This window comes from Colletotrichum aenigma (genome assembly GCF_013390185.1).
Source record: "Colletotrichum aenigma strain Cg56 chromosome Unknown KSG_Cg56_contig07, whole genome shotgun sequence".
Taxonomy (NCBI): domain Eukaryota; kingdom Fungi; phylum Ascomycota; class Sordariomycetes; order Glomerellales; family Glomerellaceae; genus Colletotrichum; species Colletotrichum aenigma.
The window spans coordinates 3,548,640-3,573,193 of record NW_023500913.1 but is presented as its reverse complement, the minus strand read 5'-3'; the positions used below and the strand labels follow the sequence as shown (position 1 = coordinate 3,573,193).

Sequence of the window (24,554 nt, the reverse complement as noted above, 5' to 3'; positions counted from 1 at the left end):
TGGGCTGGGGGGAGAATAATTGGAGAGAACGCGGAGAAGAACGAACGAATCTGGCTGGCGTTTGCGGGCGTTTGGTCTTGGGTAGCTGCAGGCGGAGCAACAGCGCAGTGCAAGGCGACGAGTAACGAAACCCAAGGTGTTCCGTTCCGAGGGCATTCGGAACCTAGGTAGGCAGTTAGCGCAGGGTAGCTTGCGTGTTAGATTTTGAATGACTCCGTCACGAGGTTTGAAATATCTCGTGTCTCCCAGCGAGACCCTTGGACCGTGAAGCAGCTGCTGAGTGAGACCAGACGAGGCTAATAAAGCAGGTCGGAGGAGACGCTGGAGCTGGGGCGGATGCGTGGGCTGCAGTTGGAGAGGCGGTTGGGATGGATGACATGGATGTTGAGCCGGGGATTCGAGTGTGGACCTTGATAGCGCAGGTCTGTCACAGCTCCTCCTTCCGGCGAGTGCCCCGCCTTGGCAGCATGTCGATCACGTGCAGGCGTGATTATCTTATGTAAGGCACCAAGGGGGGTCTCCTTACGTAAGGCCTTCTCCTGTCGGTGGACTCCGTCATTACATAATCTCGTATTCAGGCAGCCCGATAATCCGACAGCCACAGCGCTCCAGCTGGCACCGAGCTGGACAGAGCTGTGTGCCACAGTCGCAGGCCATAGCAGGCACAGCATAGGCAGGTCAGGTAAGGTACCTAGCACAACACAGCACGAGCAGCGCCGCAGCACCTGCACAGCCCGACCTTACCTCATCTGCCTCTCCCAGGCAAGCACCTCAGCCAGCAGCCAAGCAAAGCAGCCAACTCTCGCGATAACCGTCGTCACCTCTGCCCTTCAATCCGCCCACGTCCTCCACCATCCCCAGCCGCGCCAAACGACGCACCATCAGCTTGCGCCACCCAATCCCAGCCGCGCAATTGCCTCGATCCCCATTGCCGTCGCCCACCGTACCTACGAGGCCCTCGTTGCTTCTTCCTCCATGAACTAATTCCAAACCCCCTACGTCGCCTCGATAGCTACCCCGCCGGTTCGACCTCGACATGTCTGCGACTCCCGTTCCGCCTGAGGACCAGGCACGCCTCCTCGAGGATGCCCTGGTCGCAGTGCGCCAGCAGACCGCCCTCATGCGAAAGTGCCTCGACACTCCAAGCAAGCTGATGGATGCTTTGAAGTGCTGGTACGTCATAACCAATCACCGGATCCCCGGGAGCTCAACCGGAGCTCTGCTCCCACTCGCGATACCCTTCAATGGCCAATGCTGACCATCTCTTTCTTTGCGCATAGCTCGACTCTCGTTTCCGAGTTGCGCACCAGCAGTCTGGGTCCGAAGCAGTACTACGAACTCTACATGGCCGTCTTCGATGCCCTGCGCTACCTGTCAGTCCACCTCCGCGAGAACCACCCCGTCAACCACCTCGCCGACCTCTACGAGCTCGTCCAGTATGCTGGAAACATCATCCCGCGCATGTATCTCATGATCACCGTCGGCACCGCCTATATGTCCATCCCCGATGCGCCCGTCAAGGAATTGATGAAGGACATGATGGACATGAGCCGAGGTGTCCAACACCCGATCCGCGGCCTCTTCTTGAGGTATTATCTGTCTGGCCAGGCCAGAGACTACCTCCCCTCGGGCGATGGTGATGGCCCAGAGGGAAACCTGTCCGATTCAATCAACTTCGTTCTCACCAACTTTGTCGAGATGAACAAGCTTTGGGTGCGCTTGCAGCACCAGGGCCACTCCCGCGAACGCGAACAACGGACGAGAGAAAGAAAGGAATTGCAGCTGCTGGTGGGAAGCAACATTGTGCGACTTAGCCAGCTGGTAGACCTCGAGACTTACAAGTCTGGCATTCTGGCGCCGCTGTTGGAGCAGGTGGTGCAGTGCCGCGATGTTTTGGCCCAGGAATATCTGCTCGAGGTCATTACCCAGGTCTTCCCCGACGATTTCCACCTCCACACCCTTGACCAATTCCTTGGGGCCGTGTCACGCCTGAACCCCCACGTCAACGTCAAGGCCATCGTCATTGGCCTGATGGACCGCCTGTCGGACTACGCCGAGCGCGAATCAAAGGACGAGACGGAGGATGACAGAGCCAAGGTGGAGGAGGAGGCCCTTGTGAAGTTGCTTGAGAAGACGACTTTAAAGAAGGAGAGCCAGTCGGCCGCGGCTAGCACGCTTGCGCCGTCAGAAGCTGGAGACGAAGTCAGGAAACTGGATGACCTCGACGAAAATGGGGCCCATACGAACCCGCAAACCAGCGAGAACGAGGCGCGTGCTCAAGAAGACCTCCCCCCTCCAGAGCCCACACCGTCCGTCGCCGATACCGAAAGCACGGCCGTCAATGGGGACGGCAGCGCGCCAGAGAAGGGCATTCCGGAGCATGTCCAGCTCTATGAGATCTTCTTTAGCCAAGTCAAGAATCTCGTTGAGGCGCAACATTTGCCTGTTCAGGACACGATAGCCCTGCTGTGCTCCTTGACAAACCTGGCCCTCAACATTTACCCCGAGAGGCTAGACTTTGTCAACCAAATCCTTGACTACGCTACTATCAAGGTCAGGGAGAACGCAAACAACGCCGACTTGCACTCTCCCCAGGCCCAGCAGAGCCTCCTGGCCCTGCTCCAAGCCCCCCTCAACCGATACCTCTCTATTTTCACCGCCCTCTCCCTCCCCACCTACGTTCCTCTGTTCCAATCGCAATCATACCCGACTCGGCGAGCGGTGGCTGGCGAAGTGGCTAGGACCCTTCTCCAACATCAGACGCGCATCGCGACACCCAGCCAGCTGGAGAACGTCTTAGAAGTGCTAAAGGTGCTCATCAAGGAGGGCTCTCAGGCGCCAAACAACTACCCTGGTGTGGCACAGCGCCGTAATGTCGAGACCGACGAGACGTTGGAGGAGCAAGGCTGGCTGGCCAGAATTGTCCATCTCATCAACGGCGAGGATAATGACACACAGTTCCGCTTGTTGCAGATGACTCGCAAGGCGTACTCCGAAGGCAATGAGAGAATCCGCACAACAACACCTCCCCTCATCACAGCCTGCATGAAGTTGGCGCGGCGCTTCAAGCTGCGCGAGCATTATGAAGACAACTGGGAGACTCAGAGCAACGCCCTCTTCAAGTTTATGCACTCTGCCCTGAGTACTCTGTACACCCGCGTAAACGGTGCCGGCGCGGCCGAACTGGCTCTCCGCTTGTTCTGCGCGTCCGGCCAGACAGCCGACATGACTGGGTTCGAGGAGGTCGCATACGAGTTCTTCGCCCAGGCTTTCACCGTGTATGAGGAGGCCATCACAGACTCCAAGGCGCAGTTCCAGGCGGTCTGCGTCATTGCCACAGCGCTGCACCAGACAAGAAACTTTGGCAAGGAGAACTACGACACCCTCATCACCAAGTGCGCTCAGCATGGTAGCAAGCTCCTCAGGAAGCCTGACCAGTGCCGCGCCGTCTACCTTGCCAGTCACCTATGGTGGGCCACGCCCATGGCTGCCAACGGCGAGGCAGACGAGACTGGCGTAAGTGCCCCTGCCCTACATCTGACGACCTTGACTGACACATTCAAGCTGTATCGCGATGGCAAGAGAGTCCTCGAGTGCCTCCAACGAGCCCTCCGCGTCGCCGACTCTTGCATGGAGACCGCCACCTCCATCGAGCTCTTCGTCGAGATCCTCGACCGATATGTCTACTACTTTGACCAGCAAAACGAGTCGGTAAGTCACACCCCTCTAACCCCCAAAACGGCGGCGGACCCCGATCTGACATCGATGCAGGTCACAACCAAGTACCTCAACGGCCTCATCGAGCTCATCCACTCGAACCTCGCCGGCAACCAGCAGGACTCGGCCTCGGTCGAGAACAGCAAGCGTCACTTCTACCACATCCTCGAGAGCGTCAAGAGCAGGCAGTACGAAGGCCTGGTTCTCTACCCCAAATGAGATGACCCGCCATCCATCTTTTTTGATTAGTCACAGTCGTCATGACGTTTTCACCCCCTCATCATATTCACATTTAACGACATTGTTACGGACTGGGCGAGGATCAGAAGGGAAGGAGAATGCAACGAGGAGATGAAGGATCAGGGTCGGAGGAGGGTAGGAGGCAGGCAGTGTCGTTGTCGTAATCAGTAGTGGTGGAAGGAAATAGTGTTGGAGTAAAGGAAGTTGTCGTGAGCAAGAAAAAAAGAGACGTCGTCGTGTTCATACGATAAGCGCATGCAATCCCATGTATTTTGTTGGAAAAAAAAAAAGTCCTCTGATGTACTGCATGATTTATGAAATTCCAGTGCTCAAGTAACTCCAGGTTTTCTCCTTGTCGAGCTTCTAAGTCCCGGATGCGTCTCGAGAACCTCAAGGACCCTCCGAGACGTCGACAGAACCCAATATACTTCACTTCAAAGCGCTGCACCAGATATCTCTCACCACACCTCTCATCATGGACAGATATGTTTCAATGTGAGTTGGGTAGTATATTCAAGAAACTACATACCAACCCAATGAGGCACAAAAGCGTCCTACCTTCCTCACTCGGCAAGCACAAACGACGAATGAAGCTGAATTTCGAGAAGCCCCCCCCCCCCCCCGGTCCCCGTAAACTCCATGCAATGCCAAACGAAGCAGACGGCGCGGGACGGTGCTCAATCCGTGCCGCGCGACTCGAGCTTCAGTGTAAGATTTCCGAATAAGAACACAAGGGGAAAACAAGAGGTCACCGGTGCCGTTGCCTCCTCATCATTCAAGGGGCGGGGCGGCGGTGGTGGTGGGCGGCGAGTCGCCCCTTAATCTGGGACGAGACTTCTTTCTTCTTACAAAAAAAAAAACCGATGCGCGTGGGGGGGCTTTGGGTTTAAGGTTGATAAAAAGGGATAAATACGACAGCAATGAAACGACATAAAAGGTTCGTGGTGATGTTGCTAAAACGGGGATCAGTCGCCCTTCTCCTTGGCCTCCTTCTCCCACGTCTGGAGCATGGCGGTCGCGTTCTGGAGGATCTGCACCGTCTTGTCGACGAGTTTGCTCGCGAGTGCCCAGTCGCGCGCCTCGACGGCATCGCGGATGGCGGGGAAGGTCACGGGGTGGTTGCCGGACCAGGCCTGCGGGCCGTAGACGACGTGTTTGAACTGGGCGCGGTTCGGGATCTTCAATGTTCTTGTTAGCCTGTTTGGTGGGAGAGTATCGGGAATAAATTTCAACTTACGCCGCCGCCCTGGTCGAGGTCTAGTAGCGCCGTCTCGAAATCGGCCATGTGCGTGTTGAACTCGATGCGCAAATCGCCCATCTTGCTCGACTCCCAGCCGCCGCCGCCCATGACGTTGGACTCCCACGACATCTCCCACATGGCGAAGCTTTTGAGGCCGATCTTGACGATGTCGACAACCTTCTTCAAGGGGTCGATGGAGAACTTGGCCTTGTCGATGTTGCTTCGGTCGCAGAAGTTGGAGAGGTCGTTGACGTAGCGCTCTATGCGGTCGCCGTAGCCCACCATATCGAATGGTAGGACGGGCTTGTCCGCAAGCTCGAGAATCAAAAGGCCGACGATCTGGCCCATCATAGCGTGGTAGGTGAACTCTGGGTCGCCGATGCGCTGGACCCATTCGTAGTTGTCGTAGCTGGATTGTTTGGGGTAGCGAGCACCTCGGAAGCCCAGGTCGAGAGAGCTCGTGCCGGCGATGGTCTGGAAAGGGACGTAGTCACCATCCATATCCAGCTCTTCGAGATCGGCTTGACGCTGGTCCCAGAGACCGCGCAGGGTGTTGTTGAGGTTCTCATCAAAGACGCGATCAATCACGCGGAGCACCGATTGCTTGAAGACGGGAGAGCCTGCGGCGTGGAACTCGGTGCCTGCGACAGCAGCGTCTAAGTTCACGTAGGCAAAGGCGTTCTTTCTGAGGGACTCGTCGTTGTGCTCAACAAATTCAGTGGAACCAATCATGTTGTACTCCTCGGCGTCCCAGGACATGAACTCGATGCTCCGAAGTGGGCGCCAGCCCTTGCTGACGAGCGATCCGAAAATGCGCGCCATCTCGATGAGGACAGCTGTACCAGAGTGAGGCTCGGTGGCGCCAAACGCCCAGGCATCGCGGTGGTTGCCGATGATGATGGACTTGGCGTCCTGCTCGATACCCTCAATCTTTCCGTAGATGTTCCAGATAGCCTTCTCCTGAACGACGTCATTGTCGTTCTTGAGACGGACAATGGGCGATGAGAGGTTACCTGTCCACCACTCAGCGACATCAGGGACACCTCCTGCCCATTCCTTCGGCACCTGCTCTCCGAATCCCTTGATATGTTGGAGCAGAATCTGAGCATCACGCCACGCGAGGGGTAAGCTCGGAATCTTCTGCAGGCCTGGCGTCTCGTCCGGCTTCATGCGCGGCAGGTTCTTCTTGCTCTCCCAGCCAGGGGTAAGGGGGTCGCCAATCACCCAGTTGGACAAGGCGACGGATCCTCTCTGGACTCCATCCGCAGGCATGAAGCGGCCGTTGGGCGCGACGTCTCCCATCCTGAAGCCGTCGTCCGCCGGGTCGCTGTAGACGATGCACCCCGCAAAGCCGGCCTCTTCCGCCGCCTTGACCTTCAACGCCAGGTTCGCCTGCGGGCCGTAGTATCGAACTAGCGCAATCGCGCCTTTGGTGTCGATCCCGCTGTCAGCCAATTTCTTGAAATCCGATCGCGCGCCGTAGTTGGCGTAAATGAGGGGCCCCTTGACGTCCCCAGATTTGGACAGACCGTGAAAGACCAGAGTCTGGTGCCCCGCGGCCTCTCCGCCCACTTCCTCCTCTTCCAGCTTCGCAGTCCACTTCGCCTTGCCGTCGTCGCCCAGTATCTCGACGGCTCGTCCGCCGGCCTTCGGGTAGTTCATATATACGTAGTACTCGTCGATGTTGACGTAATCCAGCCCTGCCCTGGTGAACATGGACTCGACGTCCATGGCCAGGGCGTAGTCGCCCTCGGTTCCTGCCATGTGGGCGTACTTTGTGTAATGGGCCACGGAGGCGCGCAGCCTGCGGGCCTCGACGTTGCCCTGGACAAACTGGCGCACGTCTTCGGGGTTGAAGCGCAGGCCACCGTTCATCCTCCTCGCCATGCTCGTAAACAGATCGCTCATAAACAGGGCGTACAGAATTCCCATGACAAACAGGATGGCAAAGACTCGTATGAATATTATAATAGCCGCCCGCGCCTTGTCCTTGTCCCAGTTTGGCAAGGCCTCCCGCAGCCTCCTTCTCGCTGACGTCGTGGTCGTGTTCGCATCGTTACCGTCGTTGGAATTGTCGTTGGAACCAGATGGTAGCCGGATAGTAGGGCGCTGTATCCTTGGCAGCCGCCATCGCCAAGACCACTTCCAGCGGGACAGGGAGAGGGCGAAAGGTATCCTCTTGCCCCATATTGAAGAGCGCGACCTGTCGTCGGGCTCGCCAATCTCCAGCTCCTGCATTTCCCTGCGCACGTACGCCGTCTCGTCGCCATCGTCGTCGCTCCAGGAGCTGTCCTCGTCGTCTGTCTCGACCGTTGGTTGGCGGTAGCCGCCGGGGCGGCGGGAGGAGGTTGCGGCGCCATTGCGGTGCAGCAGGGACTGCGACTCGGTCTCGGTCTGTGAGCGGTCGTCTATCGGGGAGCGCGGGGGGTTCCAGTCGGACGGGTTTGCCGGGCCGCCGACGGCGAGGGCTTCGTCGTACGAGGGGATTGGTGGTACGGACTCGTACCGGTGGTCGCGATCCGACGGCATCGTGGCGTGTGTGTGTGTGTGCGTGTGTGTGCGTTCGGTGGCCCCGGGAATCAGGGGTTCTCCGATGACGAAAGGGTGTTTGGTTGGTTATAGAGGGCGGCTGACGGCAGGCATCAAGAGACGCAGCAGGGAAGGAGCGAGATTAGTTGTCAAAGCCGGAGATGCAGTCCGGGCAGCGAAGGAGTGTATGTGTTCTTTGTGTGAGAATCGTGGGTGCAGGTGCAGATGAGATGCAGCGCAACGCAATGCAGCAGTCGAGTACTATCGAAGAACAGGCGCGCCCATGGATGCCGCTGCGGTACGCGCAGACATTGACCGGGTCTAGAGTCTATCGGGGCGGCGAGGAGGAGGACGGGTCGAGTGTCGTTGTCACGATAACATCCCGGCAGGCGGCAGCAGGTGAAGGGGTCGATGAGGGAGGTCTGGTCGTGTCGAAAGCACGGAGCTGGCGATCTGTGATTTGGTAATTGATTATTCGAGGTTCAGTTTGTTGGAGGCGTTGCCGTCGGGTCCCGTCCCAGTAGTCTGTTCCAAAGTGGCAGTCGGGTCCTGGTCTGGTCCAGTACCATCTCAGCAGGCCGTCGCCCCGTCCATGCTGCAGTCGCTGAATTAAACTGCACCCGCTGCAATGGACCTCAATACAGTGCTGTCGCAGCCTGTAGTCTGGCAGCAGCAGCCGCATTAGTGTCCCGTCCAGGGGCCCGAACTCCCGACTGCCTGCTGAAGCTGCGTGGCTGCCCACTGTCCTTTCTGTCTGCTCACTGAAGAGGGGACCCTGTAGCTGGCCCACTCAACGAGAGGCTGGAGCCAATCAAAGACCTTCAACGGAATCTGGGCGATTACGCAGGCCTGTCCACCTCTGCCAATGAGAACGGCGAGTACGGAGGGAGCACCCCACTCTGGACTCGGAGAGAAAGAGGCAGCCGCGTATCGGCCTTTGTTGCCTTATGTAATCACTTCCATTGTATCAGCACGTTATCCAAAGGGACAGGGGGCTGAAATTATGTCATCAGCACCGCCACCCTTGGCTGTCTTCCCACGACGTAGCTGGCCAACGACCCCTGACACGGTCGTCGGCAAAGTTCCCCTCCTTTCTCCATCCCTTGCCTTTCCTTCCGAGCCGTCTGCGCAATCAGCTGTGGTTGTGCAATCGCAGACCACACCAAATCCCTGACACTCTCTCTCCTTTTCGACTGGCGAATCTGGTCGCTCCACCGTTCCCCACCGCCCGCCACCTGTAACAGGAAAGGGACTCCTTGCTTCCACTCTCAAACGTGCCTCCGGAGGTTCGCACAGGTTTCATGTCCCACCATGGAAGGAATGCTGGACACTCCCCCGGGGCCCTCCGTGCCGGCCCTGAAAATCCGGTACGGAGAAGCTGCTTTTGGCCCAGACCCTTATTCCCCGGTGCACCGTATCCGGGCCCTTGCGGGCGTGCCGTGCTTTTTTTGATGTCGTCCAAATGTAAGGCTGTGATGGATACTGACTATATCTCTTAACCAAATTACAGAAAACATATCCTTAGGTACTAGAAGAGATGCTATCGACGATACCCTCAAACGCCGTGCTGCCCTGTTCATTCCGATACGAATTCCGCGCCGATTCCGACATTTCCGCCCGAGAAACAATTCCCATCAAACAATCAAACATCGCTCACCAACGCCGATTCCCTCACGATCGAAACCATGATAATCATACCCGGATACCCTTTACAATCGCCATCTGGACCGTGTCGTGGCTCATAAGACACGCCAGCTCTAGCGTGATGGCGTGGTGGAAGTACGCCGCCATCGTCCCGGGGCAACAACCAGCTTCGTTTCGCGCAGCCTCCGCCACGAGCTCGGCCATCGGGTACCCTTCCGAAAGACGTCCGATGATTATCTGGTTGGCTTGGATCACGAGAGGCACGTCCGGATACCAATCTGCGGTTGTTGTGGTTAGCAGGCCCTCTTTGTCCGCGCTGCTCGCAAGTTGGTCGATCTACAAACCTCGGTCAAAGATGAAGTGCTTCCTACAGAGCGTCAGCAATCAGTCAACGACCTCGATCGGCGGGAAAATCATCGCTTACGATGGCAATTCCAATATCGCCGTCGTATTAGACGTGCTCGAGCGGCTTGAGCCGCTGCAACTGCTTTGTGCCCTCCCGCGCATGCTGTTTCCTTTGTTTCGTCCGTTCTCGGCCAGTTCGTGCATTTTCCGACCGGCGACTGTTTTTGCCCTTTGTGATTCGGTTCAGAGCGTTCCAAGAGGCATGGAGTGTACATTTCTGCACTTGCAGAATACTCGTACACACGCGCCTATTATACGCGCAGCGTTGTACATTTTGCGTCGCCCATGAGCGTGTTTGAGCACATTTTACTCAGCAATGCGCGCCACAATCCATCCAACCAACAAAACCAACTCTTGGTAGTGGGCATATTTGCTCAGAGAAAAACGGCCTCTCTCGCAACTCGACAGCCCAATTGACTCAACTGTCTTTCATTGTAGAATCGTCAATTTGCGACACTAGTAATCGTGGGGGCATGACGCTCCCACCTTTCGAACCTGCGCAGTTTGCCTCAGGTCCAAATAGTAGGTGGGATATTCCAGCCCCTACGAATTGCCAGCGATTGGAACCTGTTGCTTTTAGCCTGCTCAGAGAAAAGCCACCTCTTTCGCACTTGGCTTGTAAGAACCCAATCGACCTAGTCGCCCTTGTAGAGTCGCCAAGTTGGGCCGAACGACGCGCCCACCTTTCGAACCTGCACGACTTGCCTCAGGTCCAAAGAGCAGGTGGCATAATTCAGCCCCTACGAATTACCAGCAAAATCATCATTGCTCAGAGAAAAGCCCCCTCTTCCCCAATTGCCTTACAATAACACAATTGAGTTGATTGTCCTTGCATTGCCCTTGTAGAGTCGCCAAGTTGTGGCACTAGTAACCATAGGGGCCGAACGACGCTCCCACCTTTGGAACCTCCGCGATTGCCATTAAAGCGGCCGAGGATATCCAAAGAGCAGAATGCGATCGAGCACCCCATACGAATTACCAGCAATTGAATTACTTTTTTTTTCCTCGCCACAACTTGGGGTATTGCATCGGTACCGTCCTGCAGGCTCGCGGAGCCTTCCGTTTCGTAGGTAACAACCCCCCCAGAATCGGGACTAGGGCCGGGGCGATCGATCGCGTTCGAGAACTTTGGGGGAGAAAAAGGCAGTTTGGCCTATCCAACCAACGAACTTCGCGTTTTCGTTGCATCTCCGCGGCGAAATGGGCAAGGAACTCTCGTCTGGGTAGCGCTCGCACGTGTTCCTATAATGTTCGTCCGCTACAGTCCCAACCGGGAACTACTGGTATTTGGAAAACAATCAGCCAACCGTGATCTGGCAACCGTCCGAAAAACGAACTTGTGGGGGAAAGGGGAGTTGTTGGAACCTGTCAGAGTCTGAGCAACACCGTTCTTGAAACTTGACGGATTGCCGGTTGTACAGTCCTCGCACATAAGCGGAAAATTGTATAGTCTGAGTCGCATTTGCTTATTTCTCTCGTATTCGTAGCTGTAGTTGTGTTTCGGCGTGAGACATTTGCCTGCCCACGCGGCGACCTGCAACTGTAGAAATTGAGCTCCAGCTGGCAGAACGTAATTTTCCTTCGTTCTGTGCTGTTTTCCTTCAAATGGGAAACCAGAAGCGGGTGTCTCGAAATTGTTGTTCGCGGATTCAATCACTCACAACGTGCCCATTTCGCCTCTGCTTCACATCTAGCAGGTCAGATTCTGTGCTGCAGTCGTCTACAGGCCACGAGCCAGGTGAATTTTGACTAAGCCGATCGATTTCGGCTGGTGATCGAGAATTGAAAAAGGTCGTCATAGTTCAATCTCGTTAGATTCGTCACGTTTCACCCGTCCTGTACACTCGGGGAGCCGCCCGACCTTGTCATCTGCCAAGTTTCGTGTTTGTCATGCGGCTCCAACGAGGGAACGACGCCTAAGTCCGATCTCTTAGACACGGGACTGGCTTGTTTACCAGAGCGAAAAGGCTTAAGCAGATTCCCGAGGATATCCCGTTGTCGGACCGGGACTTGGGAAGATTGACGGTTTCTGTTCAGCAGGGCTCGAGTTAGCCACTATTCAATTTGTTTGCGTTTCTCTTTCCGTGCAACATGACAGTTGACAAGGGGACTGTCTACTTGCCGTGCGGAGGCTCTGAAACTATTGTCTTTCCCTTTGAAGCCCTCGTGAGGCTCCAACAAACAACCGCAATTAGGTTCGCAGTCTTAGATGTACGACTGGACATGCTGTATCGCAAGGAGATGAACCGAGAAAAACAGCGACAAAAGGTTCAATTAGAAAACCTGGTATATGTAGTTACCGACCCAGCTTAACGTTCCTGTCTAGCAGAGCTCGAGTTAGCCACTGCCCAATCTGTTGCATTTCTCTTTTCTTCCGACAATTCCTGACAAACAGTAGGAAATGGACTGCCAACTTACTACGCTGTTTCCCGGTCATCATTTGTTGCCCTTCCTAGCCGTCGTGTCCGCTTCTAATGTCGTTGTTGGCAAGCGATTCGATCATCCGCCTTTGGAGAACTTCTCGCCTTTAGCCAATTGCAATCGTTTGCATCAAGCGCGTCTGCAATAATACAGAGTCTCGTCAATCCCAAGCGGCGTTGTTCACCTACGATATTCAAAGCCATCTTGCAATTCTACCGCATCTTTACGATTTTGAGAGCAGTTGTTCCGATTCTGAGGAAATATTTCGATTCGTAACAGTTCTTTCTGTTCTGGAAGGATGCGTCGATTGTGAAGCCTGCATGTTGTTAGCAACTTCTACTCGTTGTCGTCACATCATCAGTCTTTCGGTTTCCCCCGGAAACCCCGAACAATTGAACGATGGCCCGTACCTTTGAGAATTTTCAATTATTACCATGTAAGTGTCAGCCCGTTATCCAAATCCGTCGCAAATGCGCCCATCAGCGCATGAAGTCCTGTACGCTCTGTAGATCTCGCATTAGCCCCTCTACTTGCAGCCAGCGCTTTCTTATTCGTCACCTCCCGCGGGGAAGAAACAAACCAGGTAGACTTACCCAAAATTTCGTTTTCCTTGGAAACCATCCATCTGAAAACCCCTGTTCTAATCACCTGTCGTTATCGACCACTTGCTTGTCATTCGGTCTTTGGGGAACATTTTGCTGATTTCACGCATCGTTCGACTAAATTCTCCCACCGGTTCCGTAAGGACGGGGAGTGCATTGAGAGTCCAGTTTTCGAGTCATTCAAGTTGTATTGTGTTGTATTGTGCTGTACAACAGGTCCAAGCAGCTGATCGACTAAGCCATCGAACCTGAATCTATCAAACTCTGCAAATCTTGTATTAGCCAACTATTCTCCACGCTCTGACATGCCGTTTGTAACTTGTCGTAAAGCAAGCCAAGAAAGAAAAAGGAAAGAAAAGTCAACTTACACCTCTACGAATAGCCGTTGATGGACAACTCAGCTACACCGCTCTCCCGCACGTCAACGAACCTCTTCCTCCCAGAGCCAGAAGAAACGTTCTACAGGCTCACTGCATCTGCATACTGACCGCTGTCTCAGAAGCCTTACCGCTGAACCTCCCTACGTAGATGTATCAGCAAAAATCGGTGGGAATGGGACAATTCGGCTTCTGAAAATTAAGCCTAGAATGTCTCAGAAAACTCCGCGTCTCTCGTATCGGCTTATGTTTCGCTAAAAAGACCCGCGTCGGCAAAGCTGATGATGCTGCAAGTTCTGCATTAGCGGAGTCGACTAAGAGCCTCGGCTGGTACGATTAGAGGCTCGCTCTTTTCTTCTTCCAAACCCCAGAAGGAAGTCAGTACACTTTTCCGCGATCGATCTCTGTGTCTCGGATTCCTCGCAGTTTTCGGCCAGCTCCGCCCCTGCTTAGCCGTGCCAAGCTCAGCTTCCGGTCGGCAGAAGACGGGCACGGCAAGGAAAAAAGCAAGCATGGAGCTGCCGGCGAGAAGATCACGACGTAGGAGCCGATGATTGGGCCGCTGCGGTCGTCTTACTGCCAGATCGTAGCGCCGCTAGTTGCCCTAACGTCTTTCTTTTGCTCGAAACTCGCATTAGTGTACCATTCGATCTAGAAAGTGTAATGCGGTGCAACTCTGACAGCTTGTAAATTTCATTTACCTAAGTTTTCCTAGGAGGACGGTCTCCCCCCCATCGGCAATACTTGCTCCCTTTTGCGTGGTTTGTCTCGTCGTTCCACGTTTCGCACAGGTTGCTATTCCCCCTTTTGATGCTGTCTCCGGAGGAGGGAGGGGGTGTGTGAAGCTCGGCGGCATCTCTACTCCAGCTTCTCCCCCAGGATTCCCGTTGGACTCCGCCTTTGGGCAGGGAGGCTATTCAGGAATGAGCTGATATGCGGAGTCGTCCCGCGTATGACTTCGTCGCTCGCTATAATTCGATATTGTGTGGCGCTTCCGTCTTTTCAGAGTCCAGTCTGTTGCCTTTCGCTGTTTCTGTCGCTCTAGGGGGAGAGTCGTTTCGGTCTGCCCAGGCGGACAACAGCAGCAACAACATACCTTTGCTCTAGTTGCCTGGTCTGCTGTTCTGTTTTTTCTCCCCCGGGTGAAGGGAGATAGGGCCAGGCAGCGAATAGAGAATGGCAACGTCACATTCGTCTGGTAGGCTTCTCCTTGGTTGTTGATGGCGCCAGTGGGCCTTGGCGAGAGCCGTGATCGTAGCCGGGTCGTAGTGTCGCGGATGCTGATACTGGATCGATCTTTGTGTAACGGGTTCACGCCTCACCGGATCTTGCCCTGGGTGGATCAATCATTGCTTCTTCTCATTCAACTAAGGTACAGAACTAGTAGCCATCAGGCCTCTCCGATGATCTTCTTTTCGCTTACCTGGGCGAAGTATCTACTTGAGAGGGGCTGACTTCAGGTGGTTGTTGGTGTCAGCCTGGCCGCGGGAACCGCGCTTGTGCTCGCTTGCTAGAGGTGTGGTTCCGCGTCACAGGACCCCTGGCCAACCTGAACAAGAAGACTACAGCAATCAACGATTGACTGTCTCAGGCATTGGAAAGACGCGATGTCTCCGTTTGTTTGAGCACCGGATGCTTGGTGTCACTTCGTACATATCGTAAAGAAATTGGGAAAAAAAGTCTGCTCCGAACGGGGGTTTGAGAGACGAGGATGCCTCCTGGATATTATTAGCTCAGGGCAACGGGCAGATTTGACAATCGGGAAGCCCAAGCGTCCACCGAGTTGTCATCCGAAAGCCTCGCAATGCAAAAGAAACGTCGTTTGTTTGATGGGCAAAAGACGGCATGATAAGAACCGTAAGCTATTCAATGACGAATGAAGGACGAATCACAACCACGATAATCGGCGGTTTGGGCCAACAGAGTAGAAAGGGCAACATTGAGGGATCGGGGTGCGTTCGATAGTGATGAGCAGGGGGGCTCAGACAGCTTGAAGAACCTTTTCTGAGGAGTGTTAGTGCCCGACGGGCGTCTCCGCCGAGATTCGTAGGCGGGATCCTCAGCACCACTATCGCTACACGAGAGTCCGCAGCCCACACATAGACTTATTTGCAGGCAGGTAGGTGTGTCTGACTGACTGTGTGTATGGACTGTGGGTGTGGTGAGACGCGGCTATGCTTTTCGGCAACTCCTTTTCGTCCTCGTCATCGCAAACAATCTGGAATCAACTCGGAGTTCAAACGCGCTAGGCGACAGAGCCCTCATGAACGGACTGAAGCCCATACCAAGTCATAGCGGTGCGAAGCTGGCAGAGTCTTGCCCATCAGCCCGTCTTTCTGGAAAGGTGGAAGCATGTCAAGAAGCAAGAAGGCCGCCCCAAAGTTAACAGAGGGGACCATGGGACGCCAAGACCCAAACACAGCTGGGTCAGCCAGAGTTCGGTGGGAGTTCGGTACGGTTCGAGCTGCCCAAAGATGGTGTTGGAATTTTGGTGACAAAAAGCTACTGCCCAGCCCCAGTCTCTGCAGTAGCCTGAGACGACGAAGCAAGTCACTAGACCTTTCGTCGGTCGGGGGAGGAACCAGCAACAGAACAATCTGCGTCTGACACTGCCAGTCCACGCCCGTGAGCGGGAACTCTTCTGCTCTGCATGTTGAGAGACTGTAGCGGTTTCCTTCTCCCACAACCCGTTTGGGAAACTGTCAAACTTCGGGATGGATGATGGTCTAAGTCCTGGCGTGGGCAACCGGTTCCGACTAAGGTGAAGCTAGGCATCGCGTAAGGGGAGAACAACACGAGGAGCCGTCCGTCCGTCACCCGAGGCACACGAGATGGCGATACCGGTTGCTGCTTAGCTCGATCACGACGCACTTTGACTCTATCCGACAATGCGCGCGGGGGGCAGTCGAAAGATCCCTCGGTTGTGTTACTGTGCCTATGTCGTTATTCTTGGGGGCCATCAGCATCGGACCCCCTGACTGACTGGCGCGCCCCTGGGGCCGCCGAGATGAGGCCACCGTTGCGGAGATTATAATCAGAAACAACACCAGAAACAGAAATTCTGCTTCAATCGAGACGATTTGTCAGTTGTGATGACAAAAAAACTCTTCCTAGATCTGATTTTTCTCGCTCTTTGCACCAACGGTTCGTGAGTCGTGGACGGCCCCCATATGGTGCCAGACCTGACGAGGAGACCGTGCCGGATTACTAGACAGTCCCGCAAAGAGGCTAAAGGAGGCTAAAAACAGCGCGCACCCGGAAGAACGGCCGGCTTCGAACCTATGTGTGTCCCACACCCATTTCGCTATCGCATACACCCGCTAAGGTTTTCGGGAGCGAGGGATTCCAAGGGGGGAAATGTTCGGGGAAAACACCGTGTACAGAGTCCAAGACAGCACACACACACACACACACACATTGGACACACCTGCCGCGGAGTCTATGTCCTGAAGAAGTGAAGCTTCCATCATCATCATCGTCCCGGGGGACAGCGAGTCTCTCGTTGTGCGCCGCTGAAGCTTATCAACGAAAATGTGGCTGGGGCGGGATGCGCCAGATGGCGACATGTCATCTCCCACTTCACGGCGATCGTTCAAGAAACAATCGCCTGGGGGGACCCAAGACAGGGCTTTCAGACCCTGAACCCGAGACACCGGCTAATATGACACTGGGCAGCACACAGCGGCGCGCACCACAGTGACCACATAAGCAACAACGGACACACGCCCTATTGCGTACTGGTGCTGGTGCTATTTTGCGTGTCTGAAGGCAACTGGAACCCAATGTTCCCACGAGGACGGGGCACAGAAGAGGAGGAGCAGCAAGGAAGAAACGGGTCAGCCCGCCAGCCACGGTCTACCCCCCCTCTAGGCTGTGTTCTAGCAAAGTGTAAATGGGTTGAGTATGACAGCACCAGGAGAAGATCAGAGGAGATCAGAGAGACGGGGGCCGGGGATGGGCGGACCGAGCTAAGGTCGTTGGAGCAATTCAAGGGGCGTTTTAACCGCTCTAGCGTAGGCGTTGGCACGAACCTGGAACCCACTAAATGACACGAACACCGCAATACAGCTGACACGGACTGGCGATAGATGCCAGCAAACTTTTTCATCTACCGACAGGCTGCTCCTGGGCTTACCCTCGCTCGCAACTTCGTTCAAAGGAAAGACACTTCGCGGATGCTCTGTGCATATCCAAGGGGAAAAAGGTGTCGGGTCGGGCAAGGCGGCGACATCGGACGGATTTTGGCTCTCTGCAGGCAGCTCCAGAAAGAGGAAACTCTTGCCATGGACTGCCTGAAGCGGTGGTGCCTCTGCTGTCTGTTCCCCAGGAGCTGTCCCTTTGTGGCTTGTTATCTAGTCTTCTTTGAGCTCTTTGTCTCCGCGCCCGAGACACGGGACTCCGCAGGACGGGATACGGGTTTGGCAGATTGATTCAGTCATCATGAAATGCGAAAATGAAATGTTCGTTCAATGGGCTGGAGTCCTGGACTAGTCCCAAAGTCGCAAAACGTCGGTAGTTGAAAATGGAATTTCTTTTCTTAATTTTCGTCATCCCTTATTCCCTTGCCGCGTGGCTAACGCTGTTCCGCCGACTGCGCTTCTTCTGACTCCGATCCTGACTCTTCTCTTCTTTACGCTCCCTTCGCTGCTCCTGCTTCCATGTCATGTCTTATGATAAAACGTAGTGTGACCTCATCTCGCCAGCAACTCGCGGTTATTCCTGTAGCGGCAACATGCCTCCCCACATAGACACTCTTTGTCCAAACCGCGCCAGTAGCTCCCAGAATAGTCCACCGTGACCTCCTGTCCCGCCTCGATGCCCTTGCTGACCAAGATGATGCGTTGCGTGCTCATCCAGACAAACTGTTGAAACTGCGCGTTGGACTTGCAGCTGTGGTTGACGAATCTCGTAAAATTTCCCTGCCGGCCCTGCCAGATCTGGTAGGCCCGGACGCCCGTCGAGCTGTCCATGACGTCCATATCCCTCAGGTCCTTTGTGATGAGGCCGATAAACTCGCCAATCGCTGCGCCGCGCTCAAAGGGGCAGAGCGCCGTCAGTCCGTTGTTGCGCCCGTCTGGCGTCCGGAACACTTGCACCGGGCAGGGGCTCCGACGCCCGGATCCGAACAGAGTCGGGAAGCAGTAGCACGAGTTGATCTTGGGGTCCTCTGACTGCTCCTGGCCGCACGAGTGACACGTGTGCATGCCTTGGACGCAAGCCACCGCGTTGATCGGGGGCACCCACCGCGGGTCGTCTGTTCCCCACGCGCTCATGTCCATCACCGAGTGCTCGAGCTGCTCGAAGCTGAAATACGGGTCGTACTCGAGATATGTCGAACGTAAGGGCACCGGATCCGAGCCATCCTGTCGAACAACCCAGTCGTGTGGGTGGCCGCAGAACCGTCTTTGTGCCGTCTCGCCGACGATCATGAGCAGTTGGCGCCAGGTTGGGTGTAGAGTGTCCGCCGCAACTTCGATTCGGGGCCGGAGGCAACGGAGCCGCTGCATGCTGTCCGGGTTGAAGCCAACGCGGTATTTGCAAAAGCGGTAAAGACCCATTCCGGCGAAAACAAGCGCAGCCCAGCCGCCGGCGTCCTTGATTTCCTTGTAACCGCGCCAGATGGCCATCTTGTTGCGCAGTTCCTTCTCTGACCATCCAAAGTCGTTGCACGCCTCGATCAGAGCCGCCTTCCGGCGCTTCGTCGGAGACATGCCCGGGTTTGTGATGGCGAGGAGATCAACGTACGAGTCAAAGTGCTCGATCCATCGCGCTTGGACAATGACCTCGATCGAGCGGCACGCGCGGCTGGCCTGCGTGACTTTTCGGCAAAAGATGTTGCTGCGGTTGAAGGTTCCCTCCATGTCCACCTCGGCCATCGTGCCGTCAATCACGGTAGGCGGCTGCAAGAGACCCAGCTCGAGCTGTTCGGGAACGTGAATCTTACCAGCATTGTTGATGGTTGCCGTTGCCGCCGTCGCCGTCAACTGCCACTGCTCGAGTAGACTCTGCGGGTCCAGGCTGATGCCGCCATGGATCTGTTCCCAGATGCTTACCACAAATTTGTCGATGGAAGACTGCTGGGGGATAAAGACTACGTCCGCTTGGATCTTTGCGCGCTTTGGAAAACTGTTGGCGACCTGCATCTGACGCTGGGTGTCAGGCTCCTCCTCGATAACACGACCAACTCCTCTAATAGGCCGTAGAGATCCTGTTCCTTTCCTCCGAGAAGATGACGGTCCCGCTCCTCCGTCGTCGATGGGTGGCGCGAGTTGGGTTGGCGGACGTCGCGCCGGTAAATGTACCAACGCCTGGTTGCTGCTCGATGCGCCGGGATCCTCCATCACCGGATGGCCATGCCCGGCGAGAATGGGCGGTGTGGCTACATCGTTTGATTCTCTTCCGAGATTACTCGTATTCGGACTCTGTGTCGCGCTCTGTGATATAATGCCGGATAAATCGACCATTTTCTATATGTTTGTGGCGGGTTAGCTGTCAAAACCCCTCGTAATCAACCAACTCTGACTATGGCTGATACGATAACAACCCACAACCCCGGGAGGAAAACAACGCTGGCAATTCGACCTCATCATCTTCATCGAATCGGAAAAATTGGCCTCCATCTTTCCAAGGTTTTAATGTGTAACAGAGTCTTTTAATCAACTGCAGGGAACGTGTTTTCGCGCGCGCGCAGCACCCGCAGTAAAGCAGCTCTGCAGCCCGCGAGATCCGAGGAGTTGCAACTTACCGAGACGACTGGAGAGCGGGGTGATCGCCCCTGTGTCTCCGTCTCGCCATCCTGAATGAAGGCTTCAAATCGGAGGACCGGGTTCGATAGGCTGCCGGACGGATAATCCCGCAGCGTTTCCGCAAGTTGGTCTAGAATTACGCGGCTAAGATTCTCTCGCAGCGAGTCCATCTGTTGTTCAGGGGATGCCATGATCTGTTGTTTCCCTTGGCGGTAAGGATTGATTTTTTGGTGTTTGCAGGTGTTAAAAAAAATAGCCAGACACTTGACGGGAAAGAGTCTGGTCTGGTCCGATATAGGGTAATAGCAACTAGTCGACAGTCAACGATTTACCGCAGTGTCATGGCAGGTCGACCACGGAAGACGACCCGAGAAAAAGACGGTTGGGGAAAAGGGACAAGAGACTGTGCCCAAGAAGGAACGGATCGAAGCTTGTTCCTTTGGTTGTCAAACAGTTGATTACTGGGTATCATGACTGGACTGCTACGGGCGGGCAGCAGCAGCACCAGGCATCAACTTCCAGTGTCACCGCAAAGTGTGGGAGGAGCCAGCACAGTTTTAATGGCGGAGAAGGAGAACAGAATGCAGTGAGAGATATTCAGGGTCCACTTCTTGTTCGTTCAGGTCACTCTTGGGAGGTGGGGTCGAATGTGCCAAAGCAAGGCAAGCCGAGCCTGTCTTAGTCTCTCTCTGTTCCTCTGGAGCGTGTGTGTGTGTCCCTGTGTGTGGCAGGTAGGTGTGTGTATGTGTGTATTCCACGGCTGAAGCCTGTGTGAGAGGGAGTGCGTGGGTGGTGTGCGTCTCTGGCGGTGCGTGTGGCATCAGTCGAGCGAGCGAAGCAGCCGTCGCCCAGAGTCTAGCCCATCAAACGCCAGCCTAACCTGGTAGAGCAGGGATCGCCGATGGGCAGACAGAACCATTTTGCTGCGTGGGCAGAATTTCCGACGCGGAAGGGGTGGGACTGGGCAGAACGATCTGCCTCGGCATCACGCACCTTGCCGTTGTAGGACTGTTAGCAACGCCATCACCGCCACACTTGCAAACGGCTTGTACGACCACGTCTCTCACGTGTTTTTCAGTACTAAAAAACGTGTCGGCGTCCGCAGATTTCTCGCGGTCCGCTCGACGAGTCTGACTAGTTGCCTATCAACCGCGATGGAGCCCATGTCTGGTCACATATGACTGAAGCTAGGGACCGAGTAACAAACAGGGGCTCAGCGGGCTTAGCCAAGAAGAAACCGAGAACTACAGCCGAAAAAAAAAGGGCGTCATATGAATAGAGTTTCCGTGGCGTCGGCTAGCCGACGTCATCCCCGACCCGGTAAGGTTCCATGGAAACAGCCAGTCTGAGCCACAAATCTCTTGTTAGGGCTGCTCTTTTATCCGCCGTTTCTCTCACTCTCACTCTCTCTCTACTCACCCCTTACCTTGTTGTTTGCGGGCCTTCTCTCTCTCTGTTCCTTCGAAGGATTCGGCCGGCTTCCCGGCCGCCCCCTTGAACTCGACTGGAAACCCGCCCGAAGAAGCCGCTGGTGGGCAGTCTATTGAGGGGCTGCAATTGCCGTCAAACGCCCTCGGGGACGCCTCAAACCTTAATATTACCACTTGAGCCGCTGCCGTTCAGTCCTCCCCGACGTCCTTTCCCTTGTACAACTTCGTTTTTCGTAGGCTGCTATGCCCTGTTCCGGGCAGGCATTGTTTCACGTGTCTCCTTTGGGCATCCACGGGATCAGGCCTCGACCCCGAGCTCAGCCTTGGCACAAGGAGAAGAGCGCGCTCGCGCGCTTCAGTCCTTGAACCTCTGTGAGTAACCGCGGCTGACGAGCAGAGCAAGCGAGCAAGCTCCCCATCAGACATGACCTCGACGTTGCAGGTTCAACCCTCCGAATCCCTTGTCGGACCGCTCCGCGACAAAGAAGGCTTTTTTTAAAGTTCAACTATCGAAAAACGACCTGCTTCTTGCGGAGGCTGCCCCAACTCTAGAAGGAGTTTGTCATGGCATTCCCAAGGGCCTAAATGTTCTCTGACCGTTGCTAGCGTACCTGCATTGCCGGAACCTACCGCCGCTGGGAAGCTTCCAGGGATGTGGGAGGGCAACGGGAGCGTGTGCTGGTGAGATCCGTGAGCCGGGCAGGCAAAGTTGGGCAACCTACTACCTTCGACTACCTCGTTGTCGGGTCCGTTTGACAGCTGCTGCTTGGTCCTTCCTTGATTTGCATAGAGAAACCCCGAGTTTGCTCCTCGCCCTGCTACACATTAAACGGATCAGCTTGCGGTCCCCGTTTCAACATCCAATCCTTTTTGACTTTCTGTCCGCTTCCAAGTTCGTTCCAGGTAAAGCTCAGCTCAACCAGTCTCTTTTCCTTGATTGAAGCTTAGTAAACCCAGCTCTTCCGCGGCGTCATTTGCCGGTTACGTGTGAGAAAGTCAACTTGTCGGCATTTCAGTGATAGGGCTACGGTGTACAACGGACGAATCGCGACAAGGCTACACATTTCCAAGACAATGGTTATGGTGGCAGTTCATGCAGAGACAAACACTCATCAACCCGAGGAGCAGCTTGCGAAATTCAGCCTCGAGCCTCATGCTGCCCTGCTCTCCTCCATCTGGACTATCTTTTTACCAAGTTTAGCTTGGGTCGGCAACACTTGCCCTGCGCAGGGCAAGAAGCACACTGCTGCCGCGCATGACTCTCTCTCAATGAGGACTAACGTGGGCGTTGACGCCGTTGGTCTTCGTGTTGTAGTGCTGCGTAAAGTCATAGCCCAGTGCTTGAGCGCCCTATCCCAAGATCAGTAAGTCGGCGGAAAAATTCAGCAAACCCTAATGCTGGGTGGCCTGTCATCCAAACTCACCTTGGTCATCTCCCTCGCTTTCTCCTGATCTGATTCGGCATCTTTGCACAGCCTTAGGAACTCATCGATCTCAAGTACCTTGTCACCAGGCACTGCGAACATTCGTCGGAAGTTATCGCTGGATACGGGGTCGATTATCTCTCTGTACTTTTGGCGGCGTACGTCGTCGTAGACGTCCAGGATGCTTTCGTCCGCCTTGCCAGTAAGGACTCCAGAGAGGCATTCATAGAGCCCTCCGATATCGACGATGCCGCCGGTAAGGCCGAGGCCCCCACTACCGGACGCCGGTCCGTCAGTATCAATGCGCGATGAAAGGCTTACTTAGATAGGTAAGACGTACAACGGGTTACAAAGATGCGCTGCGTCTGCAGCAAGCAGGAACCGGCCGACACGCATCTTCTCGGCGCAGCGTTGATGGACTTTGTACGGCCCAATGCTGACGAGCTTGTACTGGTTGGGCTCAGGCTGCCCTGGGAGTATCTTCCTGAACCTTTCGGGTTGCCGGGCGATGACTTCCTCCGTCGACAGCCCGGAGACGTCTCCGTATGTCACGCGCCACAAACCGTCTTTGGTGATTTTCGCCGCCATGAACCAGTCCTCTGCATCCAAGATGAAGTTTGAGTCGGTGTATCCGAACCGATCAAAGTCGTAGTATACCTAGTAGATGCGGCGCGGTGGTTAGTCCCGACGATACTTTGAGCCAGCGAAGAATGTGTCACTGGAAACTTACATTTGTCGCCACAATCTGCTCGTCCCATGTTTTGCCTGGAAAATTCGTGTCCCCAAATAAACGCCGCCGGACGATGCTATTAGCTCCGTCGCATCCGACAATGTACTCGGCGAATAGTTCCCGAGTTTCCTCAGTTTTGCAGTTCTCTACATCAACCCAGGCCCTCTTCTCATCCTGGCCAATGCCCGTCACACGATGATCAAAAAGGTAAGTGACTGTTGGCAGATCCTTCGATTCGTCGTATATGAGCTGCGCCAGATCACACAAGGGCAGTGCGAGCAGCCGATCTGGATCGTCCCCGTGGATCTTGTTGCTGAGACTGGCGATTGATGTCCCGTCTGGCTTGCGCCATGCCACCCTATCGGGCAGGAAACCGAGCTCACGCGCGCGATGACCAAGCCCAGCGCGATTCAGAACCTTCATTGCTGGGGGAGCATAGTGCGTGGCCCGAGGCTTGTCGTCAAGCTTTGAGCTCTGTTCGATGATCGTGACAGGAATGCCATCTTTCCCCAACATCAGCCCTAATAGCTGTCCGGCAGGGCCTGCCCCGACGATGATAACCTATACTTTCATGTCAGTCAAAGCTTAGATATTGAAAGCCGATTAGCTTTCTTACATTTTTCGGCCCTACAGACATGACTAAGGTGTCTTTCACGCCCTAAACTAGTGTATTTATCGGCCTGCCGAGATGCAGGATGTAGGTCGATGAGTCGCGGATACGATGTTGTTGTCTTCTTGCTGATGCGGCTACGAGTCTTCGGCATGCCGATTATGTGTTTTTAGACAGAAGACTTGTTACAGATTGTGCTAATGGACGAGGTATTCACTTACTCGTCCAATGTCTCAACCACACTCACATGATCCCCGTCCCCCGCGTCCTCATCGGCTACCACTCTCACCCTCCACATTGGGCAATGGGCGTCGGAGTTAACCTCCACCAACACCCCCCACAAGCAGCGATGTCACCTTCCCGTTCTTTCCCCCACATAGCGCAACGCCTAATTGATTAGATTAGATCTATCGCCACATTCGTCTTGAAGCTCAACTGT

The 24,554-nt window shown here is 55.0% G+C and overlaps 6 protein-coding genes across 6 annotated transcripts; 1 reads left to right on the top strand and 5 right to left on the bottom strand.

Annotated features, from left to right (window-relative positions):
• Positions 1-1,036: 1,036 nt before the first annotated feature.
• Positions 1,037-3,936, top strand: vps35 (Vacuolar protein sorting-associated protein 35; the record flags this gene model as incomplete). Its single annotated transcript, XM_037326473.1, has 4 exons — positions 1,037-1,173; positions 1,281-3,516; positions 3,565-3,711; positions 3,772-3,936. The coding sequence occupies 4 exons, from the start codon at positions 1,037-1,039 to the stop codon at positions 3,934-3,936; spliced, it is 2,685 nt and encodes an 894-aa protein (XP_037174902.1).
• A 986-nt stretch (positions 3,937-4,922) lies between these two features.
• CGCA056_v011225 (putative glutamate carboxypeptidase) lies at positions 4,923-7,726 on the bottom strand (the record flags this gene model as incomplete). The annotated part of the gene is made up of 2 exons (XM_037326472.1): positions 4,923-5,135; positions 5,195-7,726. The coding sequence occupies 2 exons, from the start codon at positions 7,724-7,726 to the stop codon at positions 4,923-4,925; spliced, it is 2,745 nt and encodes a 914-aa protein (XP_037174899.1).
• A 1,692-nt stretch (positions 7,727-9,418) lies between these two features.
• On the bottom strand, positions 9,419-9,919 carry CGCA056_v011224 (uncharacterized protein; the record flags this gene model as incomplete). Its single annotated transcript, XM_037326471.1, has 3 exons — positions 9,419-9,648; positions 9,715-9,737; positions 9,795-9,919. The coding sequence occupies 3 exons, from the start codon at positions 9,917-9,919 to the stop codon at positions 9,419-9,421; spliced, it is 378 nt and encodes a 125-aa protein (XP_037174900.1).
• A 1,114-nt stretch (positions 9,920-11,033) lies between these two features.
• On the bottom strand, positions 11,034-11,237 carry CGCA056_v011223 (uncharacterized protein; the record flags this gene model as incomplete). Its single annotated transcript, XM_037326470.1, has 1 exon — positions 11,034-11,237. The coding sequence occupies one exon, from the start codon at positions 11,235-11,237 to the stop codon at positions 11,034-11,036; it is 204 nt and encodes a 67-aa protein (XP_037174897.1).
• A 6,629-nt stretch (positions 11,238-17,866) lies between these two features.
• CGCA056_v011222 (SET domain-containing protein) lies at positions 17,867-20,112 on the bottom strand (the record flags this gene model as incomplete). Its single annotated transcript, XM_037326469.1, has 2 exons — positions 17,867-19,642; positions 19,921-20,112. 2 exons carry the CDS (start codon positions 20,110-20,112, stop codon positions 17,867-17,869), a joined length of 1,968 nt encoding a protein of 655 aa, XP_037174898.1.
• Positions 20,113-22,617: 2,505 nt separating this feature from the next.
• terC-0 (FAD-dependent monooxygenase terC) lies at positions 22,618-24,142 on the bottom strand (the record flags this gene model as incomplete). Its single annotated transcript, XM_037326468.1, has 5 exons — positions 22,618-22,701; positions 22,776-23,049; positions 23,116-23,432; positions 23,506-24,066; positions 24,122-24,142. 5 exons carry the CDS (start codon positions 24,140-24,142, stop codon positions 22,618-22,620), a joined length of 1,257 nt encoding a protein of 418 aa, XP_037174895.1.
• Positions 24,143-24,554: the final 412 nt, after the last annotated feature.